Source organism: Thamnophis sirtalis, unplaced genomic scaffold (assembly GCF_051295495.1).
Source record: "Thamnophis sirtalis isolate CommonGarterSnake01/CBP01778 unplaced genomic scaffold, rThaSir2_p1.2 scaffold_5, whole genome shotgun sequence".
NCBI classification, from domain to species: domain Eukaryota; kingdom Metazoa; phylum Chordata; class Lepidosauria; order Squamata; family Natricidae; genus Thamnophis; species Thamnophis sirtalis.
Window position 1 is genome coordinate 113,678,836 of NW_028261385.1, and position 12,400 is coordinate 113,691,235.

Here is a 12,400-nt window from a genome sequence, read left to right on the forward strand (position 1 = left end):
CCTCTCCATGGATCCCCATCCCCATTTGGAATCGAGCTGGCTATGAAGGACAAGGGAGTGCGACCCGCACTGCATGTACAGACAGCAAAAGAAGGCACAGGAGAGGAGTTCCAAGCGGGGCTTTTCAAACAGCCGAACTCCTCTCCTGTCCCTTCTTTTGCTGTTTGAACAAGCCGCATGGGTTGCACTCCCTTGTCCTGGCTGCCCCACTGCCCGCGCACGTCTATGTTTTCCAAGGCATGGAGCTATTCTGGAGCCCATCCGTCACCCCTGTGGAAAACATAAGCACGCACGCACAGCCTGCACAATTATAGCCCCGGAGAGTGGAGACTCTCGGAAGGAAGCCAGAGGCAGCGGGGCACCTGGGTCCCTTGCCCTCAGAGGGAGGAAGGGCCAGTTGGGAGAGGGGCTTTGGTCCTGCTGCCTCTGGTGGACGAAGCTTTATTGGTCCCCGGTGAAGGTTCCGTCCCTCATCCCAGAGCCATTGGTCTTGGGATGTTCTGCGGAGTCCCCCAGGGAAGAACGCTGCTGCCAGGTACTTTTAACCATATATTTTGTTCCCATGTCTGCAGAATGCTGCAAAAAACCATGAATACAAGCCAGTTGTTGAGTGTTTCAAATGTGTTTGGAACACTCAACAAAGGGACCACAGTATGTGTGTGTGTGTCTGTTTCTCTCTCTCTCTCTCTCTCTCTCTCTCTCTCTCTCTCTCTCTCTCTCTCTCTCTCTCTCTGTGTGTGTGTGTGTGTGTGTGTGTGTGATACAGACAGACAGACAGACAGAGGCACAGAGAGATAGAGGGAATGAGACACAGACACGGAGGGAGGGAGGAGAGAGATACACACACAGACAGACAGACACAGAGAGAATCACATAGAGAGACACAGAGGGAGGGAGAAGCAAAGGCACAGACAGACAGACACACAGAGAGAGAAAGAGAAAGGAAGAAAGAAAGAAAAAAGAAAAAGAGAGAGATGAAAGAAAAAAGGGACAGAGAGGGAGAAAACACATGGCTGGCAAGCCATTCCCACCAGGTCACATGGCTGGCAAGCCACTCCCACAAAGGAGGCCACACCCACAGTAGGTTCAAAAAAATTTTGAAACCCACCACTGTACTATGAGGTTTATAAGCTAGTTTGTCCAAGGCAAATCAGTGAACCATAAAACTGAACAGGAATTTCATTGAAAGTTCTAACCTATGGTTCTAGCACCTCATCACAGAAAGTCCTCTGTAAGGGAATCCATAAGATAATGGGTAGCTGGCCATTTTCTTGGTATTTCTGGATATTTACATGTAATTCTCTGCAGCTGCAAAGGTAATAGGAGGAGTCGATGTTAGTGCAGATGAATGGGCATGATTTTCACTTATTGTACACACTGTATCTGCTGTTATTTTAGGGTAGAACAGAAATGTAAATTTCACTATTCCATATTGACCAAATGGTTTACTTGCCTAATCATTGACAAACTAGCCTTTTACTTTTAAAAAATGAGATTTTTTTTTATACTATAAAAAGCGAACACTAGAAACCAAGGAGGTATATTGATGTCTTTTATGATTAGGGAAATTTAGAATACCCATGTATTTAGTTATGCACATATACAATCCACCGTCACAACAAACAGGAAGAAGGAGACTTATGGCCCCTTCATATAACCCACTATGCTGGGTGAACAGGGATGCAATTTGAATGGAATAAATTCCCCATTTGAAGAACAAAAGGAGTTTCTCAGGTTGAAAATAAGGCATATGTGGAATCCTGTATTACATTGGAACAGAAGCCAGAATGTATTTGTCAGGGTTCCGAGTATAAAATCAAAACTCCAAGGCAGGGTTCCTCAAAGTATAGATTTATTAGGCATGTCATATTGGCACAGCTGGTGAAAACCCAACTCTGAAGTTCCCCAGGTTTTCCCCACCCAGTTCAAAATCCAAAGTTCTTCCCCCCCATCACATGCCCCAATCAGGTCTCTCTCCCCATCCAAGATGCCTCCTATCCACGCCCCTCCAGGTGCTGGTGAGAGAATCCTTGGTTCCCAGAAGAATATTATTTTGGCTACATATTCCCCCAGCTATCTCTACTCATTTGCAGTTGCAACCCTGAAGACACTCAAAGATGGATCCAGGGTTGACAGTATTTCTATTATTGTGTTTCATTAGTGACAGCGGAATCATAATAAGTTTTCAATTTCTAGGATATCAACTGTCCCCACTATAGTTGAAGGATGCACATTGTACATCTACCTCCCAGACCAAAACCCCTAGGAAGAAAAGTGACCCTGGACTCTTGTATATGCATCTTCCATCCAAAAGAACAGCTCTGAGGTCCAGATATGCAGAGCTGAAAATCAAATAGGGGAAAGCTGTCCATAATCCTACCACACATCCTGTGCCTGTTAGGATCAATGTCACTGAATGCTCCTCTATGTGCCTCTGACACAGATGTGACCAAGTGTCCAGGAAACACAGTTCAATCAGAACTAGACATTTCAAAATCCAGAGCAAAATGTGGCATTTTATTTAACTTATTTTTATTTATACAATGTAACTTGACATAAAATACAAACAGATCAACATTAGAGGCTCATAGATTAAATTAAGTCAGATGCAGAGTCAAAAGAAAAGGAGGGAGGTTGAAAATTTGAGATTAAAAATTTAAATGTTTTTAATTGTTTTAGAATTGTACAAGCCCCAGAGACATTGGATTGAAATAGATGACTGTAAAAATAAAATAAATATCAATATTGTCTTTTGATAGTCAAAATGATCTTTCAGAATATCTCAAACTTGTAAAATCTCAGTGAAGGCATACAGCCAATCTAGTTTCCCAGTTCTTTACCTCATTTGCCTAAAGGAGGAAAGTAATTCAAAATAAGATAAATCTCCTTCCTTGACTTGAAGGAAAAGAGCTGAAGTTGTAAAGGGAGGAGGGGAGAGCCTGTTGAGATGCCCTGTCCCAATGCTGATGTCAGAGGCTGCCATGCATATACAAAAGGAAGACATAAAAGGGGGGAAAGGACCACCAGCTTGCACTGAGCCTGACCACTGGATGTGCCACTCTCCAGTCCTCTTGACAGACAAGTGAGTATTGCCTTCATTGCAGTCTGCCAGCTCTATGAATGTCTGCTTTTGAGAAAGGTGAGAATAAGGAAGGCAAAACAAAGCATGGCGTGCATGTTCTCAGTAGCCCATTCAAGTTACTGGGGGAAATGCTAAATAAAATCATCTTCCAGATCCATTTTCCCCACTGCATTGTCTAGTTTTTTAGGGTTTGTGTGTGTTTGCATTTTTTGTGTGCTTTATAAGCAAGTTCATTTAACTCTTACTAATTGTTTGCTATTGTATTCTACTAATGTAGTAATTTTCTGTTTTCCAATTCCATTGGTTTTTAAACAAATACTGGTAGTGGCATTCCTTATAAAGAACATTGTAGATGAAACAATTTCCACTGTGCTTATTTGAGACACACAATCTGTCTGCCTTCAAAAGGCAACTTATTCAGTAAGTAATAAGTGTAGATCATATTATCCCAGCTTTCCAATTTGGAAACTAATGTTTAAAGAAACCAGCTTACCTCCAGCTTGCTAATGGACTCCACCATAAAACAGACTGGATCTCAAATTTCCATTCATTTTGCATCCTCTTAAAGGAGATAATGATTTACCTGCAGCCACTATAGGGGCTATTTATTTATTTAATTTAGATAATGATGCTCCAAAAAGATTTAAATAATTGTGAGATAATTTTGTAAGTTTTTCCTGACAGTAGAAATGTACTTTAATTTATATTATGCATTTCATTTTTATCTGTTTTTAATTACCATGAGATATAATATATATATATAACAAATTTACAGTCATTTCTTCCTATTTCCTATTTGGAAAACAGTTACCTTTGCTTCTAAATGGGATGAATTAGTTCAAACAATAGGGAAATTTTTGCTTAATAAATATTTACATTTATGAATAGTGGGCAGTGATTAGCTCAGGAAAATATTAAACATGTAAATAATATTTCTTGTGCAAACAAAGAGAAGAACATGAGAAGGGATCAGTCAAATTACGAAAAATAAAATATTCAGTCTAGCTGTAGATGCCTTAGTGAGTGATCAAACACATTTCGATGTTTGATATAATAAAGACAGCAAGGGGTGGAGGGAGAGGCACAGCCAAAGATGACACTAGGCAAACAGCAAGATGCGTGGCTGGATGGGCATAGGCAAAACTGGTTGCTATTGAAAATGAAAAAAAACCTTTGAAATACAGGAAAAAAACAGGACTTGGACAAAATTATTCAACCAATCATTGACAAAATCAAACCCACTATTTATTACTACACCAACTTGGGTCCATAGGTAAATGGACAGGTGAGATATAGATTTGGTTTTGCATTTCAACATTGTAATACACAGGTTCAATTCAAACTACTTTAAGGATGAGACTGAACTTGAAAAAATATTTGATCATAGACTATAATAAGAAGCACAGGAATTATTGCTACTATTTTTTATACACAACAGGGTGAGAATAGCAGAAACAGTACATTTTTAGAGGATACTAAACCTGGCAAGTTTCATCTATGTATGTATCTTCAAAGGTTTCCAGGGAATAAAACTTTGAAATATTACCTCTTCACTTGTTTTAAAGCAGAAATAAAGAAAGGACTAATCACAACCCTTAAATGATCTAGCAAAGAACCAATTGAAAAGTTGCATTGAACACATGCAAAAACAAGTTTCACTGCAACTTAAAAACAGGAAACAATTACTAAATTGTTTTAACTCTGACTTGTTTCTTGATTATGCCAATCTTGGCATGATAGATGCTGAAAGATGTTGAGTTATCCTGAGATGTGTATCCTCTTGTTCTCTCACTGGGGTGTTATGGATTCTAAGGCAGACAGCATAGCTGGTTGACAAGCTTGGCGTCTTGTCATCATGAGATGGTTTGTGCTGGGAGGCAAGCATGGCAGCCAGGAAGAGAGTACTCTTGAGGTTTCCAGAACTAAGAAATGAAGCCATGAGTTAAACCTCTGATCTTTTGCTCTATTGGCTGCCAGGCTGACATGGTTCCTTTATGCAGAACAAAAATATTTCCTTATGGATATAGTCCAGAAGGATGTCCAATGGTCTCATTCCCAGGGTGAAAGGTAAATTTCTATGGATGTTCATGTTAGATTAAATTAAATTAGATTTATTTGGCTTGTATGCCGCCCTGAGTATTCCCGGAAGACTCAGGGCGGCTAACAATAAAAAGGGGAGGGGGTACAAAAATAAAAATAGAAAACAGCAATTTAAAATTCAACAACAATCGTAACCTCGGATGGGGCTGGATAATTCAACAGCCCCAGGCCTGCCGGAACAGCCAGGTTTTAGTTGCTTTGCGGAAGGCCGGAAGGGTAGTGAGGGTCCGGATCTCAACAGGGAGATCGTTCCATAGGGCCGGAGCAGCCACAGAGAACGCCCTCCCCCGGGGAGTCGCCAGCCAACATTGGCCGGCAGATGGAATTTGGAGGAGGCCTAGTCTGTGGGATCTGATAGGTCTTTGGGAGGTGACTGGCAGGAGGCGGTCTCTCAAGTAACCAGGTCCGATACCATGTTGGTCTTTGTGAAAGAACCACTGAGAAACCTCAAGGTCAAAAGGACACAAACTCAATCTGTGAGTTGCTCACAAACTGATTAGCAGATTCAAGAAACTGCCTGGTAGCACAGCTGATAGAAAAATGGGTATGCTGACCATGGAAATGGCAACAATGGGCTGCTGGTACAGCAGATGGGGAGGCCTCTGGTGTGCTGGACCAGACAGGCTAGCACAAGACTATAAAGGTAAGTCCTAGGAACTGATAAAAGGAGAATTAGAAGAACACATCTCTTTAAATTCAAAAGCATCAGTGAATCTTTGTCCCTATTCAGTGAGATTGCTTGTAATAAGTAAAAGATTACCAATCTGAATCTAGGGTGGAGTGGAGTGCAATAAAGTGTGCTTTTATTATCTGTTTTTTCCCTAAAGCTTTATATGAAAATCATCTTCAAAAGCTCATTTTCAGCAAAAAGGGGGTGAAAGTTTAAAAAAATCTACCCCTGTTTTATTTCTAAAAATTCCACACCTGAGTGTAAAGGTTAGATTGGCTCTAAGGAACCACAAAGTAAATTCAGATCGAAATACAATAATTTAAGATTAATATTTAGAATATGATTCTAAAAAGAAACAAGCCAAAGCAGAAAAAGCAACTTACTTAAGCAATCAAAACAATGGACCATGTTTTTTATATCAATTTGATGGCAATTTTGGTGGCAAACACATTTGAATACCAAGATGTAATTTTTCAGGAAGTATTTTTTTTTCTTGAAATTCAACATTCAAACTTGTTTTGCTGTTATAGAATTTTGCAATGACTCTGTACTTTACTAAAACTTTCTTTTTAGGAATGCTTTTCTTGTATGAGGCCAGTAATATACTTTTTGCTCCCTGTCGCTATAGGTCACCTATTTTTTTTTCTTTGTTTAAAATCAGATATCAAAGTGCTTTGAAGAGTGGGGGGAAAGAACCTGAAAGGAATGAGACTGCTAGTTATTTGCCTTCTGCTGCTGGCCTTTATACCTGAGACTAAATGCCGAATCCTTGAACGATTCATGGAGATCAGGAGTAAGTTCCCACAGCCGGATGATTGCATGGATAGAACTATCTTTCATGAGCAAAATGTCCAGCATATATACAAACCTGAATATGGGCTGAAGGTAGAATCTGGAATAGTACCCAACGGATGTTGGGTTTGTCTCATTTCCCTCTCAAGATCTTCTGAATGGAATGTATTGCAAACTGCATTTCGCAGCAAAAATCTAGACAACCAATAGATAGCATAAACAATTAGATTTGATCCAGATCTAGTGGTTGTCCAGATTTTTGCCACCTACATATGCCTAATATGTGTTACTCTGGACATCTTGCTATGCATTACCTGCAAAAAAATGTTTTTCACTTAATCTAGACTAATCTGTTCCAGACTCTGGAAATCAACCACAGATGTTCCCTAGAGTCTTCTTTTGCAACTCTCAAAAATTTATTGCTGAAATCTAATAGCAAAACCCTTAAATATGTTGAAGACACTTTCCAGGCATTTTAAAAACATCTATCTCCCTTCTCCCCACCACTTTTCTCCCTCTAATTGATTTTTACTTCTTTTATTAATTCAAAGCCTTAAAAATTATGCTGCCACCATTGTTTTTGTAAAGTTGTTGCCACATCACCTGACAGTCTCAAGTGGGAAAACAAAATAGAGAAAATTATTGTCTCTGGTGGGAAAAGAACATTGTCCACCCTTGCCCTACACCACAGTGTTTTTAAACTTTACAAGACCAAAACAACCAAACAGAATATTATAAACATATCTCTCTCATGTGTCTTTTCATCATTTACCTCAGTGGTGGATCCCGGGCGGTATGGCCCAGTACAGTCATACCAGTGGTAGCCAGGAGTAGTGGCCACCGTACCGGTACGGTGGCTCATTTGGCACTCCCACCCACCCACGTTCCTTACCCGTTTTTGAAACAACTGGGCCAATTGTGCATGCACACACAGCGTGCGGCGCCTGCATGACCTTTGCCGAGCAACTGGGTGTCGCAGGATGGTGGTGTGTGCATGCATGGGCAGCACGAGTACCCAACGAGGATGCCCGGCCACGTGCGCAGCGTACCGGTTGCGACGGGAGCTGGAACCCACCACTGATTTACCTCGATTCTGCAACAGCAGTTGTGCATACATATAATATTATTTTCTGCAGAATTACATTCAGACAACTAATGTTCTCAAAATATGCTATGCTCTGATCCATTGATTAATTCCTCTCTTAATTCACACACTTTGATGTTCCAAATACAGCAACACTAGCTAGCAAATGCAACTTTGGAAATAAACATTTTTAATCCTAATCTCTTCCTTGTCAAATTGTTGCTTAGTGTCCAAGCTGACCCGTGTATAGTTTCCTGAACAGAAGATCCTATTGGGATTCATTTCCAGACAGGCAAAAGACAGGCTAGAGATTAGAAAGATGAAGCTCATTTGTGCAAATAGTAAACATGTGCATGAAACCATTCCCTCTCCCCTCCACCACTGGTAGTGGTCCACAGAGCCAGAAAGGTTGGGGACCACTGTATTAGAGTACAGTACCTAGATGCAAATATGGATACATTCATTTTTTAAAGCTGCTGCTCTTTCCATCCTGAAGTCTAGTGGTGAATCACTCAGCTTGGCCTTTTTCACCGACAATTGGGACCATTGTTTCCCAGAGTGATTTGTATTGACCCCCAAGAGTTGATGGAACTATCCATTAGAGCTGGTCCTCAACTTACCACCATTCACTTAGTGACAGTTCAAAGTTACAATGGCTTTGGAAAAATGATTTATAACCTGTCTTTACAACTTGTGATTTACAACAGACCATCGCAGAGCCTGCAGTCATGTGATCGCAATTCAGGTACTTGGCAATTGGCTTACAATTACAAATTATTGCAATGTCCTGCAATTATGTGATCATGATATTGACCTTCCCAGCTGGTTTCCAACAAAAATATCATTTGAGGAGGCTAGATTCATTTAATGACCATGTGATTCACTTAACAACCATTGTGATTTATTTAACAAACATGGTAAAATGGTTATAAGTCACATGTTAACCCATTACAACAGAAATTCTGGTCCCAATTGAGGTCATGTTGAGAACTACCTGTACTGTACTGTTTCTAGTACTATTAGATAAAGTATTTATTACCTTCATTTCATGCAATAAATGTTGGGGGATTGATGAACAATCTAAAACTTCATGGGAGGATCAATGAGCTTAAGAGTTTGGGGATTCCTGGTATATACCAACTTTTTAAAATCAAAGTTCTAAAGTCTAGTAAATGGCTAATACTATTTCTAGTGACTATTTAAAATACAGTTCACCACACACTACCCTGTTTCCTGAAAATAAGACCTCCCCAGATAATAAGCCCAATCGGGCTTTTGAGCGCATACGCTAAAATAAGCCCCCCCAAAAAATAAGGCCCCCCCAAAATAAGCCCTCCCAAAAATATTGCAACGCAGCAGCAGCCATGAGGTGACCATGCTCACCACCTCCTACACCTCAAAAATAATAAGACCTCCCCAAAAATAAGACCAACTGCTTATTCTATGGGTCAAAAGAAAATAAGACACTGTCTTATTTTCAGGGAAACACAATAGTAAAATTATGCAAATGATATACACTTGAAAAAACAAGTGTGAAGAGCATCTGGCATCAAAATAGAAAATGAGGAATTGTTTCTCCGAATTTTTTTTTCCTCCAGACATGACAATGGCTGCATTTTAACACTGCATAATAATCTCAAACAAATATACAGTTCACACTTATGGATAACAAATGCCCATATTTTTAAGTCTTTCTTTTTGTCAATTATGATGACTATTATTACATACAATAACCATCTTTATACAGGTTATTTTATGAGACTGATCTGATAGAAATAGTCCCACCCACCTACCAAAACTGAAACGTTTTTCATAATACTGTAACACTAATACTAATACTAATAATGAGAGCCTCCATGTTTTACAATATGTTAGGAACAATACAGCTGTTTCAGCACACTTTCCCTTTCCACTGAATTCTCACTGTCTTCTGGGTTTTGCCTGACAGATCCGGATATTGATCCTTCCTGGTACACTGGGCGAGGGATCCGACCTGTGGGGCGGTTTGGCAGACGACGAGCAGCTGCAGAAAATGTCCAGAAGTCTGGCAACAGGCATCTTCAAGCTTGTTTCCCTGTAGAAGAAAGCAGTGAATCTCTGCAAGATGAATGAAGCTACATAAATATTTTAATACAATGGTAATATATATTGCACATGTGCACAGATATCCATCTTCATCTTCTATCCTTTCTAAACCTTAATAAATATGTTGGATCTTGCTTCAATCTTTATTATTGTTATTGTACAAATCAAATAGAATGTCTTTTGGCTAAATAATTTCATTAGATCATATTTTTCACAAATACATTTGTGTTATTACAAGGCATACTATTCATTTTTGGATTACTGTACTTATACCAAGTAGTGAAAGTCCTCAATGAAGAAATATTGTTGTAAATATTTTTATTTATTTACTTTGCGTAGCTACATTTTGCATTTTTATCCTTCCTCTTCCATTCCAATATGTCACCTTATCTATTAAAATATAAGACTCACCTTCAAGGAGTTTATAGCGCAAAATACATTTTATTCTATTATACACAATTATACACAATTAACTTTAATTCTTGAAGTTACTGGAAATAATAATAAGTGGACATGGCAGTAGCTGGAGACATCAGAATAGAAGAGAAAAAATAAGAGAAAATCACAAAACACAAAGACCTGCAAGGTGAAGTAGAACAACTATGGCAAAAGAAACCAAAGATAATACCAATAGTAAGAGGTGCCTTGGGTGCAATTCCAAATCATCTCGAATACCACTTGAACACCACTAGCACTGAGAAAATCACAGTCAATAGCAAAAGGCAGCTGTATTTGGAACAGCTTACTTCCTGCAACAATACCTTTATAAAATAATCAAACAACATCTTTCTATCTCAAGCCCTTGGGAAGAATTTAATAGGTGGATAAAAATGCCAAATTCAATCTAAAATCTAGGCAAATAACCATAATAATAATAATAATAATTCATTCTTGTACTAAAAATGAGTAGTATAATATAGTATAATAATAGTATCATAGAACTGGACAACACTAGTAGGAAAAAAAATTAACATTCTTAAAAGATAATTCAATTCAATTCAACCTTTATTGTCAGTGCACATCATGTGTATAATGAGATTGGCTGAGCCTCCCTTATTGCATCCTCCCCTAACATAAGTACATATCAATAATTCACAGTGAAAGAAAGAAAATCCCTAAACCAATAAATCATACTAACAACACACAATCCTCTATACATATATGTCAGTAGTGGGTTTCCAAATTTTTTACTACCGGTGTGCACACATGACGCTTCTGCGCATGTGCAGAAATGTCCAGGCGGGTGGATGGAGGCAACCGGAAGCAACCCACCTCTGATATATGTGGGTAACATATTATAAAATATTGCACCAATATGAACACGTTGCGCCACCCCTGCAAGTCTATCATACTACATACTTATGATGTTACATTGCATTCAGAAGTCTGACAGTCCACGGATAAAAGGTGTTCTTTAGCCTGTTCGTATGATTGGCTATGCTTCTATATCTCCTACCCGATGGTAGGAGAGTAAAGAAAGGCTGACCAGGGTGTGAGTCGTCCCGGAGGATTTTCCTCACTTTTTTAAGCCAGTGAATCTTAGCAATTTCATCTAGTGATGTCAGGGGACAGCCCATGATGTTTTGTGCTGTGCTCATCACCCTCTGTAATGTCTTTCTATCTGTGGTTGTCAAGCCAGCATACTATATCGTAATGCAATAAGTGAGGACGCTTTCTATTGTGGACTGGTAAAAGGAAATAGTTTTGGATCAAAGAAAAGAAAAAGACTGCCAAACTGATTTAAATTAAGACTGGAATTGTGCTATCACAAATAAGAGCCTATCTTTTGTGCACATTCACTTAATGTCAGCCAGCCTGCTGCTTGCTGCCATGGAAATGGATAGAAGAGTTAGTGGAGAAATTTTCATTGCAGGTTTGCAACTACAGTCTGGGCTTTGCATATCTCTCCAAAGTCATTTCTTCTAGCTTTGGTATACAACAGCCAGAGACTATGCGCTTGAATCAAAGACTTTCTCAAAACATTTCTCTGGTTGATTGGCTGCCAGGGGTGGGGTGGGGTGTTGGGCTCTATAGCTTGTTTCAATTTACTGCTTTGCTCGCTTTTGCCTCAGATCTTGCCTGAAACTTGTTGCATTCAGTTCTCTCCAAATAGCAATAGCAATAGCACTTAGACTTACACTAAGACTGTACAGCTTTACAGTGCTCTACAGTCCTCTCTAAGCAGTTTACAGAGTCAGCATATTGTCCCCAACAATTTGGGTCCTCATTTTACCAACCTCGGAATGATGATAGGCTGAGTCAACCATGAGCCTGGTGCGTTTTGAACTGCCAAATTGCACCCAGCCAGCAGTCAGCAGAAGTAGCCTGCAATACTGCACTCTAACCACTGCACCACTGAGGCTCAATTAAAAGTATATTTTCCCTGAATCTATGGAGCCAAGGGTTTTCTTTCCTAGGAATTGGACGGAGGCAGCCCTGACATTTAAGCTCCTGGATACTTGGTACTGTACTCACAGCAGACCTCTCCTGATGATCAGGCAGATCTATATGGAAAATAATCTGTTTGTCAGAAATTGAACCTAGACATACAAACTGAAACAATTGAATCTGCAAACTGGAGACAAAA

At 39.5% G+C, this 12,400-nt stretch overlaps 1 protein-coding gene across 1 annotated transcript; it reads left to right on the top strand.

Annotated features, from left to right (window-relative positions):
* Positions 1-2,897: 2,897 nt before the first annotated feature.
* Positions 2,898-9,875, top strand: PRLH (prolactin releasing hormone). The gene is made up of 3 exons (XM_087715145.1): positions 2,898-3,082; positions 6,514-6,645; positions 9,677-9,875. The coding sequence occupies exons 2-3, from the start codon at positions 6,558-6,560 to the stop codon at positions 9,838-9,840; spliced, it is 252 nt and encodes an 83-aa protein (XP_087571271.1). The 5' UTR covers positions 2,898-3,082; positions 6,514-6,557; the 3' UTR covers positions 9,841-9,875.
* Positions 9,876-12,400: the final 2,525 nt, after the last annotated feature.

Excerpts from the sequence above, each read along its gene's own strand:
- PRLH (XM_087715145.1), top strand. The coding sequence starts at position 6,558 with ATGAGACTGCTAGTTATTTGCCTTCTGCTGCTGGCCTTTATACCTGAG. Across the intron at positions 6,646-9,676 it reads ACGATTCATGGAGATCAGGA|ATCCGGATATTGATCCTTCC; the intron begins GTAAGTTCCCAC and ends TTTGCCTGACAG.